The sequence below is a fragment of the Ciconia boyciana genome, chromosome 9 (genome assembly GCF_034638445.1).
Source record: "Ciconia boyciana chromosome 9, ASM3463844v1, whole genome shotgun sequence".
NCBI classification, from domain to species: Eukaryota; Metazoa; Chordata; class Aves; order Ciconiiformes; family Ciconiidae; genus Ciconia; species Ciconia boyciana.
This window is the reverse complement of record NC_132942.1, coordinates 34,217,242-34,231,592: the sequence shown is the minus strand read 5'-3', so window position 1 is coordinate 34,231,592 and position 14,351 is coordinate 34,217,242. Positions and strand designations below refer to the sequence as shown.

Below are 14,351 nucleotides of genomic sequence, written 5' to 3'. Positions count from 1 at the left end.
TTTTTGCTGAATTCAGTACGCCTAAATTAGAAAAAGATGTGACCAGATCCTACCGTAGAAATGAGAGAATGAAGTTCCTAGCATGGATTGGCTCCAGATTTGAACTTTAAAAATTTCCCATGTTGCTGGATCTTGGCTGTGGAATTCAAAGGTCTCCTTCCCTGGAGTTGCTCCTTTTGCTATTTTAGAACAGCTGCTTGAATGTTTCACTTCTGTGACAGCCCGCAGGGGCCTGAAAAAAAGGCCAAGAACTGCACAGCTTGGTGGCTTCTTGCCCATTTCCTTTTCTCAGTCACGTCCTTCTCTCCCAGCTGCACCCCACAAGATGCTCTCCTCTTTTGCTGGATTCCACTGGTGTGCTGTTTGAAATAGTAGAGTAGCAATGAAACATTTGGGGATTAACTCCTGATGTGGTGATTTTTTTTGTTTGTTTGAGAATTTTATATAGAGTTGTATTTATGCATCATTCTGTTGTTGTTTTGTGGTGTTTTCAGCTTTTCTTCTTTCATGTGACATCCATAGTGTACTCACCTTTCCAGAACTGGCAGAAATCATATGACAAGCTATGCATTATTTTAAGAATCTTGGATCATAACCATCACCAAATTGAGCAGGAATCGGAAAATAATAAATGCAGTAGTGAACGTGGCAGAATATAAAGTGCACTGAAAAGCAAAAATTAAATGCAGATTTATTATAATTTATCTCAACAGGAAAATGGTCAACAACAGTGCTTGGGGAAGTGTTTGCACCAGATCAAGATGACTGGGACAATAAAACATTTCTCTCTGAAGGAAAACTGCTCAAGTGAGGATTGTATTTGTGTCAAAATGAGTAATATTTATGCTTCTGTAATTATTTTACTCACCATGTATTTCTCTGTGTTCAGGATGTGCATAAAGCCAGGGTTATTGAGTGTATTAAGGAATCTACCTTCTGAATGCTCTTTTTCTTTTTTACTTGGGTAACTATGTATTAAGAAATTACTGCATGAAATATTTTTTCCAAGAGAATGCAGGATCACACCATGATGTTGATTTTTAGTCAGATGTCATCATTAATTTATTTAAAAATGTGCATTCTGTAGGATCTAATTTAAAAATATGCAGAGCTTTTAATACTTGCCCTCAAATGTTAGTGTTGATGGAATACAAATCCCAAATTTAAAAGGGCAGAATGGAATAATTTCATCAAAAGTGGAAGGGAATCTGGTGATCTCCATTGATGGCTAAATTTACAATTGTGTGTGAAAACCATGACTCTTATATTAGTGGAGTTTTTTCTGTTAATTGAAATGTTGAATTGGATCCTTAATTCCTACTTATACATTATTTGTTCATATCATAAAGTGAGATGGCATATAGCATAATTGTATGCTGTTTGAAATACAGAAGATGGACGTGAAAAGGAATGTGAATTTTTGTCTCCGCTGTGAATAAGAGTTTAAAAGCTTTATGTAGCCTAAAATTAAAGACTGACTTTCTGTCCATCAGCAGCCCCTGGGCCTGTTTCCATATTAGGAGGTTACTGTTCCATAATGGTGGTCATGGAATATTTCCACAATTACTGATTACTGTCCCTTTGAGGTGGCAAATGAAGATGATATCAGAGATTTCATACAGACTTTATCCTGTTCCAGATGGATAAATGAGCATCTGGAGCGACTTTGTGTGGTTTTGTCACTTTCTATTACTTATCTCATAGACCTGCCCATGATGACTATGTTGAACCCCATGGTTCAACTACACACTGCTTTTATTCAGGATTGGGAAAGTCTGGGGATCTGGGAGTGGCAGAAATGTCTTTTTATAAGCTCTGCAGATTTTCATTTCTGAATTAAGGTGTTTCTGGTGCTTTTCTGAGGTTGGTTGCTAAATCCCATAAGTTTTGATCCTATAATCTTCATAGAAATATTTAAGGCCTTCTGAATTATGTTAATGAATAAAGTTAGTTCTCAATTTTGATTTATTAAGGTTTCCTAATTGAAGGTTTATGTCTAGGTCTTTCAGATTAAATCAGAGGACTGGTTCTTTGATGATGGTGGATAACACTCAAGGAATATACAACTTAAAAGTTAGAGTTTCTGATGGAGTTTGTCCTGATGTTATATCTACAGTACAAATCCATGTCAAAGAGCTGGAAAATGAAGCCATACAAAACTCGGCCACTGTGCGTCTATCAGGTTAGTTTTATTTGCTGGTGGGAGTTTAGATAAGCTGCTTCTATAACTGAATGATTATGTGATGTAGGTATTGTTATATCAATACTTGATTTACTTATCACTGTAGGGCACTTTCCAGTATGTTTCCATTTGTTAAATAAGAAACAAATTGATAAATTAAGCTGTGGTCTCCCAGTATTTCATGTTTATCTGTTTTTGAATCCCAAACTCAGATGTCACAGCAGAGGAGTTCATAAGGAGAGATGAACATGGCAAAACGAGACATGACAAGTTCAAGGAATTACTAGCAAGAATGTTACCTGCTAAGCTTAGTGATATCATTGTCTTCAGTGTGATGAACATTGATGGAAAACAGACAGATGTAAGATTTGCAGTCCGTGGTGGCTCGGCATATTACAGACCTGAGAAACTGCATGCTGAGATGGCAGCATTTAAAAACGAGGTATATTCTCTAGGGTTATCATGCATCTAATATAATTCACCCAAATACTGAGTTTGCAAGGTATGTATCCCAAACCTTAGTGAAAGAATATGCTAGATTTAAAGATAAGGTTTTTTTGCTTCACTCAGGACAAAAACACTTGTCAAGCAAGTGCTTAATTCAAGCTTTCTCCCTTCTCCTTAGTCCGTACATACAATTATTATATGGTTGTACTAACTTCTGGTTCAATAAATATAACCACTTTTTAGCTACAGAAAGATGTCTCTCCATTCCCATCATGGTACGGTTAACTGTGTTTTCTCCAGTCAGTGTTTCATTGTGTGATCTATCAGACTTTTGAATACGAAATCAGAAGAATCCCTAGAAGCCAAAGTGGTACTGTAGTACAGAGAATGTGTTGAAAATTACGGCTTTTTGGACATTCCAAATGCTGATGGAAATACCCAAATCATCAGCTTGTGGTTAGACACTTACAGTAGAGGCTTGATGCCACCCAGATGGAAATGCTACTGTACAAAGAGATGACAATCCATAGAAAAAATCCTGCTGGAAGGAATATGCAGATTAGAAGAACAGTTACAACAGATAAGTGAGATGGAGACAACCCATTTTGTGATTGTATTTAGCTCACCAAAGGACAACTTTAAATACAAAGTGACACCCTCCCCCAACTTTTTTTACTGTTATAAGGGGAAAATAGTTTTTGAATGTAAGATGTTTTCTTCCACTTCCAGATGTTCCCTAACTGTCCTACTCTCTTACCAGATCCTGCATGCCCTCTAACTCAGTTACCCAGACACAGTCTGTCCTGGCCCCACTTTTATTTTCTGAAGTCCTCCAGATTTTGGCTTTGTTGAAGTCCTGCAGATGCTGCTGAATAGACACTAAAGCTGCTGCCTTGCACAAAGGCAAGATGCCGCTGCTTGGCTTGTAACTTGCCCTGAACACAGCAGCACTTCCTGACATGTCATTTGTGGCTATGGGGGCATATTTGAGTTTAATATGTGGAACATCTTATGGAGGATTTTTCCTGAAGAGAGAACAGCACTTGCCATTTGTGTGAATATGTGTGTAGGGTCTGCCTGATTCTGGGAACCAAACAGGAGTATCTTAATTTACCACCTGCCTACATCATACTGTATCTTAAACAGTTGTGTGGATTATGAGACTCTTCAGAGTGACCAAGTAGGAAATACCAGAGACAGATAGTATTCATGAAGCATAACGACTGCTTCTTTTGCATATTTATTGAATTACTGCAACAATAATATAGAAAATTGCATAGATTTCAAATATTCTGTGCCATAATATATGGCAGGTGAATTCATCAAAGTGGTAACAAGGGGATTGCTTCACATATTTTAATAAAAAAATGTTTGTATTAATTATATATCATCTTTCAATATTTAATGAATCGCTCTAGTGAGTAATCGCCAATAGTTTACAGAAAACCAATCATAGCTGGAGAATTTCTCCAGTAGTTTTTGTCCATGTGTTTAACTATAAATATAGAAAATAAGTAATTAGCACTGGAATTATTCATTCAGTTGCTAAATAAATAATATGTATGCATTACTTCCTTGGGATATAGCTTTACAACAACTGTTTTTATTTAGCAGAAAAATAATCCATCCTAATACTGTAAAGGAGCCAAGGCTGTTTATATACGCTATGTTTTTCTATAACAGTATTGCATAGCTGTCTAAATGCGCATTATAGGCTCTCCACTAATGGTGATAGATGTGGGCAGCAGACACGAAACTGCATTGACAGGATGCGTCATGTCATTATAAAGTATATTTTATGCCTTTGGGGACATGTTTTTCAATACATGTTATGATATTTGAGGATATACTGGCAATTGATTATAAAGGTCAAAGTTCTTACAGTGGTGAATTGAGATGACTGCATGAGTTAAAAAAAAAAAGAAGCACTTTAGTATTTATGTATTTGTTTTGGTATTTTCAAAGCTTATTTTTAAAATATATGTCATACATTTTATCATTTGAAAAAATACCTATTAAATGTATAAATAAAGAGAGTCTAAGCCTGATCGCATGTTTTTACATTTGTATACCTCAGTGTATACCACTGTGAGAGTAGTGAGGTCTCTTGTATTTAGGTTTGGGCACTAAATACACATCATTTTAATGTATTCAAATCACCAAATACAAATCAAATTCTGAAGCTTTATAGGCACCTGTGCAAAATCCCTGAACAAGTAGAAGGAAGAAATCTGTTGTGCCAGGGAACAAACTTAGTGATAACTTAGTCCAGTGCGTAGGCTACTGGCTGCAGTACGAAAGGTCTGAAATAATGGCAGCCCTGTTACTGTCCTCAGGCTCCTTGTGAACAGCTTGCTTCCCCTCTTTGTGCTTTCTGCTAGTTCTTCTTTGGTCTGTTCGGATTAGGAGTTGCAAACTGCGGAGACACTATTACTGTGTTACAAGACCTATATATACAGTGAGGCTCTTCTCTTTATTTGGGTATTTGGGATTTCAGGTACAACCCCAGTTAATGATAAAAACAATGAATGAGCAAAGGTTAATGTAGGATAGAATATAGTATCCAGTACACTGAGTTGACTGCATTTTGTTTCAGACAGTTTGACGTTAAATGTAAGTTTATGGGGCATGAATCAGTAGGCTGAATCCTAATTGCTACAAAGCAGTCTTGTCAGGCCACTGTCTGTGGACATTATTATTGAATGCAGCTCAGCCCTGCATTTTCCTGTGTCTGTATCCTTATGTGCAAGAGAATGTAAGAAATAGTATCTGGGTATAACTCACGAGGAAGAATTTTTATCGTGGCTTGAGCTAAAACATGCCTGTTGCTATCAGGGTGCAGAGAAGTGTGACGCAGACACAGCTTGTAGGGTGGAGTGTCACTGCTGTCGGAGCTTTGGTCCTTGGAAATAATGTTAGTAGGCCGGTACAGATTTAACATGTTCACAGTCAATCATGTCAATGATTTATGGTTTTAGGAAATGCTGCTGTAAATTTTTAAAAAATTTTCCTGTATTTGTCAAATCATTTTGCTTGCCTGTGTAGTCAGGAAAGTTACTAATTAATACTCAAGAAACTAAAGCATTCCATTAAGTCTACGATGGCTTAGATTTTTCAGAAATTAAGGAGTAAGTAAAAGCGTTCATTAGGAAGAGACTGGTGATGTGTTAAACTTTATTTTCTCTTAGATCCAGTCGGCTTTACAATTGAACATTTCCCAGATCGATGTGGATGAATGTAGAAGTGCAAATTGTAGTGAGGGCAACGGTTGTACGAACTACCTCGCCGTGAGTGACGTCCCAACAGTGATGGATACTGGAAGCGTGTCGTTTGTCTCAATAACAACCAAGATCAATGCAGTCTGCACCTGTTCAGCTAGGGACCGAGTTCATCAGTCTTGTTCCTCCTACCCCCGAAGCCCTTGTCTCAATGGTGGGATGTGTATTGACACTTTGAATGGTTACAGGTGAGGAAACTTGTATTGCAGATTCCCTTACTTTTTTTTCTTCTATTTTTAAAGTGTCGAGTGGAGCTTACAAGATACAGGTCTAAAAAAATCATAAAGGTACTTCTGGCTGAAAGAGAAACAAAACCCCCCTGAGTGCACTGGAGTGTAGATCTAATGACAACAGAGTCTTTACTAACGGCCCAGTAACGGTGCTGTAGTCCTGAAAGTGGTGGAAATAGTGTGTGAGTAGGAAAGAAAAGCCTGGGGAAAAAACAGTAGCATAATTAACGTGTCATTTTTTAAGAGCACCAAATTCAGTATGAAGGAACAGGAAGTGTGCTCTGTTTTTTTTTAAATTTTTCTTTTCCAGAAGAGTAATAATAAAGGTGAATATCAGTGGTAGAAGCAGGGATGTAGGGGGAGTGAAATGTAGTTTAAATGGTGGGTAATAAGGAGTTTGGAAAACATCAGATAGGAAACTTGCTGTATTATAGCAAGCATCGCCTGGCATGCACCAGTATTCCTTAAGTGAAATTATACTGGTTTATTCTAGCTAGGAATTAACCTCCCTGAGTTTTCTCTGTAATAAATTGACCAATTCATGTTTGGTGTTCTAAGTTGTTTATTTAGTGAAATAATTCATTGTTCTCAAAAACATGAGCTCAAAAATACTTTTTTTTTTGACGGAGATAGTATAGTGGATAAATATGCTTTGTACTCTTGAAGTGTTTTAATTGCCAAGCACCCCTGAGACTTTGCTAAAATCTTTATTGTTTCACTGCTGTTTTTTACTGTGATTTAAGTGCTACATTTGTTGCATGTAAAACCAAAAAGAAGTTGAACATTGGGGAATTTTGGCTGTTTTTTGTGTTTATGCTCTTTCAGATGTCTTTGTCCTGCTTCGTTTCATGGACCAGACTGCCAGCAGACTAAGCACAGTTTCCATGGAAATGGTTATGCATGGTTTCGTCCCATCAGGCCTTGTTTTGAAAGCTCACTCTCTCTAGAGTTTATTACTGTGGTTCCAGATGGACTTTTACTATACAGTGGTCCTTTATCAAATCCAGAACCTGGGAGTACAGAAAACTTCATTGCAATAGGTACTTCTGCAAAAGTGTGTGAAAAAATTAAATGTCTTTTGGGAATGGGTTGCCTGTGAACAGTGTAGTAGTTAAATATGGATTCTGTCTTTCCATCTTAAGAGAATTTATTTTCTGGTTTGAAAATATTTTGAAACATTTCCTAATAGGTCTTTCTTCTTTGATGTCTATTTTTGTAGCCTACACCTATGGCTTTAGGTCCATCACAGAGTTGTAGAAATCAAGGGGAAAGCAAACCAGACAGATTGATATATATAAAAAAATAATCCCCCTAGGAAAACTGTAGTGCTATGAAGGAATTTAGGTACTTTGAAGATAGGTATTACATGATTAATGCAGTCTTAGTTGCATGTCATTCTTATCTAGTTTGGTGAGAAAAGAAATCCACTTAAACTGCTTTCAGTCTTGGGGCATTTTTGCACTTTTTTTTAAACAGGCAGTGATTTGATGGATGAATCCAGCCCCAGTGTGCCACTGCAGGAAAATTTATACACAAGTAGAACTCATTACTTTATGTTGACACATATTTAAAAGGTTACTACTGTTTATTTTTTGTGAATTAATATACAAGATGCACAGTATGGTTGGTATTTTATATTTTCCTAAATAATTGAAAGGTAAGGTTGTTGGATATTGTTAATCATTAACCTCTTTTTTGCTTTCTTTTGCAGTTACTTGTAAATCTGAGTAGAAGATGGGAGGGAGTAAAACCTGCATGTATTAATTGTTTTAGAGCATTATAAAATTGCAGATTGCTTATCAGGAATTAGTTCCAGTGCTTTGACAAAGAAGTGGCACAATCTGAAGTATAAAAATAAATGCTATATTCAATGAGTATTTCTGCATAATAGAAGTAATAGAATATAATTCTAGTTATTTCTGTAGTGAACCCCACTTTATGTGACTAGCAATAACCATTAAATCAGTACATTCACTAATTGCTAAAATATCTAAAATGGAACGATTCTTGTAGCTGAATTTAATTTCTTTTTCATGTTGTATTAGAACTCTCGGGTGGTATTCCTGTGCTGAAGATGAGCCATGGCTCAGGTTTAGTGGTGCTGCAGTTTCCAAGTCACCTGAATGTAGCAGACAAAAAATGGCATCAACTAGAAGTCAGAACCAATGGTCAGGTCAGTTATTGGATTTTTTTTTCCCCACATCAGGATATTTGTATTTCCAATAGCATTTGCTTGTGCAGAAACTGGAGGGTAGAGAAAACAGGCTGGGTAATTACATGTGTTATTCTAACTGTCCTTGTAGGTTTGATGAATAGTATGAATTTTGGGAAGACAGCATTGTGAATTCCAAATTTACCTATGTTGTAATCCATATTCTGGGATCAGAGGAATCTTTTTCCTGTTTTTTCAGCTCTGCAACACATGTGGAATGTGCGTAAAGGCTTAGTTGTAATTTGCACATTCCGTGTACACATTTGGACACTGAAATCAATTACCTATGCACAAAAAGCAGATAATTATTTATTTGCAAATGCAGTTACAGTTTTTGTGAAAGTAGTTAAACTACTCAGAAGCATAAATTAAATGCAGAGTTCAGTGCCGCCTTTGTTAAATGGTTCCATTTTGGCTTTACTGTTTATTGCAAGATGGAAAACAGAGCAGGAAAAAAACCCAGCCCTTTTTGCTTGATGGTATGCAAGAAGGTAAAGATGAAAATTTGATATAACTTGTTTATTGAATTTTACAGAAATTCTTAATTCAATAATCCTATGTTTTGCTGTAGGATGTTCGATTCACTTTGGATCGTTGCAGTGCAGCTGTTGTTTCAGAGATAGAAGGAGTAGGCAAATGGCTGTCCACTGAAGATCGTACAAATTGTGAAGTCTTTGGGTCTGTTCCACGAAGAGCAAGGTACATTTCTGGAGATTCACTGAAAGACAGTTTATTCTGAGGCCTTTGAACATTTTATCTATCAAACTGAAGCAAAGTTATTAATGACAAGGAGCATAAAAGCATTTGCTTTTCTCTAAGACCTTCTGGGCCAAGTCTGGACCTTAAAGCACGAAACAAATTTTAAGGAACCAGTCTTACTCCAAGTAGTGTTGCAACACTAAATGACAACCCCAGAACACTATGTGGCTAATACTGGAGCTTTTGTGGGTACTGTGTACCATCCCTTACCCACAAGATTTCTCTCACTTTATTTATCAAGTCACTGTTCTTGAAAACCTCACAAAATCAGGCCAGTTGACTTTAATGGCAATAACTCTGGATCCTCAACCAATCTTGCTATCTGATTGGTATAAGCCTGAGGACTCCTACTGAAAACCTTTGGCAAAAGTATTAAGGCAGACTAACACATCAGGGTCTCCAGTTGATTCAAGGTTACTGCCTTTATAGCAGAGTCAGAGGAAGTGCATGTGTATCCATACCTCAGCTGTTCACTTCACAGCCTGGTGTGCTTGTGTGAACTGCTGATTAAAGTAGGCTGGTGCTGGTGTGCCTGACTGTGGGCTGCAGCATCTCGTATTGAGACATGCAATCCACCTGTATTTGTTTTCCAGCAAAGTAATACAGCCAAAGTGCGATAATGACTCTGGTGGTGTAAGTTGCTTGTACTGTTGGGTCAGCCCTTATCCTCAGTTAAAACTGAAAAAGTTGGAAAATCTTATTCAAAAAGTGATTATTACATTCAAAGCAGAAGGACGTGTTCAGCTGCATTCTCCAAGGGTTTTGATTCAGTATACTTCAGTCCTTTGGACTGATGCTTATTGCCCTGGCTGATGACACCAAGCTGGGAGAAATGACTGGTATGTTGGAGGGCAAGTCTTGGAATTAATTATCCCAGCAAACTGAAAATGGGACCTGGAAATATACTGTATTTTTCCACTACAACAAAGGGCCAAGTACTGCATGTAGGCAGAAATAACCAGCCTCACAAATACAGAGAAGGGAACAACTGCTAAGTATCAGTAAAAGATATGGGTGGTAGTCGGAAACTGAGTCAGCAATGCCACAATAACATGAAAAAGGCAAGCACTACAGAGTAGTACCTCAACATGTGTAAATCTCTAAGATATGGAAGATAATTCTTCCACTCTGGTTAGCGCTGTTGGGCCTCAGCTGGAGTCCTGGGTCCAGTTTGTGCACCGCAGTGCAGGATAGATGTGTACCAACTGGGTATAGTCCAGAGAAGAGCAATGGCTGTAATCAGCTTGCCTTGAGAATAAGACCTATCAAGAATGAAGGAATTGAGGTACTTAACTGAAAGAAGGGAAAACTGAGGAGACAGATGATAAGTCTCAGTGTGTATAAAAGAATACTGCAAAGAGGACTGAGACAATCTCTTTGGTACAGGCCCTTAAGTTACAGTGAGAAATATTCAGGTTATATTTTAGGGAAACCTTTGTACTAATAAAGATACTTGAGCCGTGGAATAGATTGTCTGAGCAAGCGTGCTGATTACCATTGGGATTAAGCCTTGTCAGCGGATACATGGAGCCCTCCTGTTCATGAAAGGAGCACACAAAAAAAGGAAAAATATAAGAACAAAGGAAAACAAAAAATTGAGTTGATAACTTGGGGAAAAAGAAACTGTGAGGACTAAAATATGTGGAATTCTTTGGCTCAGAGAGATGATTGGGAGACATTGCAGAGCCTGGACATGTGTACTGTACCTTTTAGACTACATTGACTCAACTTTTAGGTTTCTGGCCTTTACCATACACGAAATAGTTCTTGTCATAGCATTCCTACAGTATAGGGTGAATGTGCACACACAGAAGCACTTGAAGAAGATTATGGTGTCTAGAATATCACAGCTGTTCCTGACTTGAACCCGAACATACCTGAATTGTAATAGTGTCCCACAATTAAACTCCCAATAGACTTCATTGTCATGTTTAAAAAATAAATTACCCTTTATTTTAAAGGGCTGGCTTCTTCTCACTGACTGACCATACTTCAGAGAAAGAAGTAGATAAAATAAGGGCATTATTTTGTTATTTTATAAAGCCTCTATTATTTGGAATTGCAGTGTAGATTTTTATTTATCTGTCTTTTATATAATGCCTATGTTTGAAGGTAAATTCACATCTATTTTTATTATTTGTATAATTTTTAAAGGTATTTGAATGTGAACCATGTTCTACAGCTGGGTGGTGTAAAAGAATCATTACCATATTCCTACCCACAATTGCTACACAAACACTTTTCTGGTTGTTTGCGCAATTTCATCTTGGATACTCAGGTAAGAGAAGTGTAACATTTTCCTGTAGCAAAGAAATAAAATTCTTTATTATATTTTGGGGAGATTTGTATTATACCTGAAACTTTTGCTTCCATTAATCTATTCAATGCCTATATGTGTCAGTGTAAAATGCAAGAAAATTCTGGATTTTTCTGTCAGAATAACTACCTTCAAAAGTTATTTCTCAATTACAAACAGATGTATTTGTGAGCCAGAAACTGTGCCTTTGTTTATCCTTTACTTCATGCAGCTGTCTTCCAAGCATATTTGCGCATTCAGGGAACTTCTGAATGGCAATTGTATAATGGTATATTTATGCCAGCTGTCTGCTTTGTTAGGAAATATTAGAGGGTTTTTGCTTTCATAGTAAGTTGAGTTTATTCAAAGGCAAAATATGGTCTTGATAAAATAAGTTGAAATCTGAATGTCAAAAAGCAAACTTAGCATCTTAAGCAATGCAGATGAAAAACAGACTGTTGTGTGGTATAGCTATTTCTGTTTAAGAATGAAATATAAGTGTTTCTTAACTAATATTTCGTTGTCATACAATTTTCTCTGGAAGGTACATGACCTTCAGTCTCCTGCAGAGTCCCTGAATAGCTTCCCTGGCTGCACACTGACGGATGGGAGCTGTGAGACCATGGGGTCTTCTTCCTGTGGTACTCATGGGAGGTGTCTCGGAGACTGGGGCTCATTTGCTTGTCATTGTTTGCCGGGTTACTATGGCTATCGATGTGATAAAGGTGAAGTTTGTTTTTCCGTTACATTACTGATGGGCTGGTAAATTTTACAATACAGAAAACTTAAAACGTTTGCAGGTAGTGATTGCTGAGGTGGTTTCTGATGTTTACGTTGTGTAAAGCCATGTTTCAGTGTAGTTGCCTGTGATTTTTAACAATTTCTTTTCTAATTCCCTTTGAGAAATTACTTTCTCAGTATCAGATAATTTCTTTAGTCCTGAGGGTGTTTGTGCAATAACTGTATAATGGAGAATGCATGACAAAAGCATTGTGAACAAAATTATTTGTTCTCATCACAATTTTCTGAATTTGCATCTGTTGACACTTTCAGAAATATCTAATAACCTAAAAGTTAGTGTGCCAGTGAGTATGTTAAAAGTGAGTATGCCAGTACCACTTAAAAGTTAGTATGCCAGTACCAGTATAGTACTGTATTTTTTTCTTTTACTTTCAACTCTTACTATGAAAATAATGAAAACAATAATATTTCCCTCTCCCTACAAAATAGTTTAAAGGTCTTTATCCTGTCTTTTTAGTTGCCAAAGAATATACATTCGGGCCAGGAAGCTACATTCGCTATCAGCTTCCCGTCAGTGTGCCTGCCCGTAGGACGCTGTTTGAAGCCATGATTAGGACACGGCAGCCTGACAGTGTCATCACAAGCATGTTGTCTCGAAATAAGGATGAACACATCACCCTACAGGTGAGCAAGGCATCCCAGACAGTAATAGCATAAAGTTAAATCAATGCCAGTGAATAGTTAGCCCAGAGGAACATTAGCTTAGGAGTTGGAAATAGAACCCAAAACCTTATGCTAAGCACAGAAAATTTGGGATTTGTTTTATGGACACTTACATATCTGATCCTTCACTTAAGATATTGACTGCACAACCATAGTATCCCCTTGGATTTCAAATGAATTAGTGGCCAGCTACAGTGAAGTATAGTTTGCTATACAGAATAGGATGAATAGTGTGTCTGCCCTGGTGTCCTGTTCAGCTGTGGTCACGAGTAGCCGATTCTGCATAGTTCAGACCCTGCCAAGAAAGGTGCTTGTAGCACCTTAGTTCTAATGATGACACTCTCAAAATGACAACCTGTTCATTTTGTACTTACCACTGAATGAGTCACTCAGCTCTTCAGCTGAGTTGGTTTGAGCTGTCAGTGTAGAAGTGACACACCAGATTCTCAACCATTTGAAGAACCCCATAAATTTGTCCAAGAAAGAAGCAGGGTAAAATTACTCCGGGTGAGTTACATACTAGTGTGAGGACACCGCTACCAGTATTTAGGTTGTCTAGTTCAGTAGCACCTGAAGTATCTTTGTATTACACTGTATGTGCAGTGTAAACATACCCTAAATTTAAACAAATGCTTTGAGATTGATGATTACATACAAGTCGTAGTTCAAGTAACGTGACAGTTACAGGTCAATACAAAATGTCAGGTGATGACTTTTCTTTTCTTTCTTACTACTTTGTTAATTATCCACAAGGTTGTTCAGGGATTCTTAGTGGTCTCATATAATCTGGGTGATGGAGACTATTCTGTAAGCCTTCCCTCCTACCACATTGATAATGGTGAATGGCATCATATCACACTGGAAAGAAATGAAAATGAATTTACTCTTCGCCTTTATGAAGGAGGTGGGAAGAGAGAAATTCTGAAAGCAGCAGGAGTATACAAAGAGATTGTGATTGACCCCAGCAGCTTGGTCCTTGGAAACACCTACCCATTCAATCAAAACAAGAGTTTTCAAGGTGAGGAATTCTTGATCTCACTGTTCAGAATATAGACCTGTAAAAATGAAGGTTTATTGGTACTACACAGGCATATTGCGAGAAGCTTTCTTATTTTTGTAGAGCCCAAAGTAAACAGATTTCTTGGATGACACTTTGCAAAAGGGACAAATACACTGTTCTGACTAGGAAAAAGGTACAGCAGGGAATTATGTGCAAATACTGTTAGCTACTGGGCTTGGAACAAAGATGGTAACCTCTTCACACAACTGTATGTAGATCCACAGCTGGAGATCCACAGGCTTCTCCCAGGTGGACTGTGGGTGGCTCATTGCATTAGATACACTGAACGGGTTCATTGCATGGTTCTATCCAGTCCATTTGGCAGCTGTCCTTCCCTACCAAATACAACTGTCCCTGCTGAAAGGAGTATTTCCATTTTATACAGGCATTGCATAGCACACAACAAACTCTGGTTTATTACTT

At 37.5% G+C, this 14,351-nt stretch overlaps 1 protein-coding gene across 1 annotated transcript in view; it reads left to right on the top strand.

Moving 5' to 3' along the window:
• The window catches only part of LOC140656769 (neural-cadherin-like), a 74,413-nt gene that overhangs the window by 48,684 nt on the left and 11,378 nt on the right, over positions 1-14,351 (top strand). Inside the window, exons 19-29 of the mRNA XM_072872859.1 lie at positions 714-807; positions 2,001-2,182; positions 2,395-2,624; positions 5,818-6,095; positions 6,963-7,177; positions 8,183-8,310; positions 8,921-9,048; positions 11,263-11,386; positions 11,949-12,129; positions 12,663-12,829; positions 13,622-13,886. Coding sequence (XP_072728960.1) covers positions 714-807; positions 2,001-2,182; positions 2,395-2,624; positions 5,818-6,095; positions 6,963-7,177; positions 8,183-8,310; positions 8,921-9,048; positions 11,263-11,386; positions 11,949-12,129; positions 12,663-12,829; positions 13,622-13,886 — 1,992 coding nt within the window. The remainder of the gene's footprint in view (positions 1-713; positions 808-2,000; positions 2,183-2,394; positions 2,625-5,817; positions 6,096-6,962; positions 7,178-8,182; positions 8,311-8,920; positions 9,049-11,262; positions 11,387-11,948; positions 12,130-12,662; positions 12,830-13,621; positions 13,887-14,351) is intronic.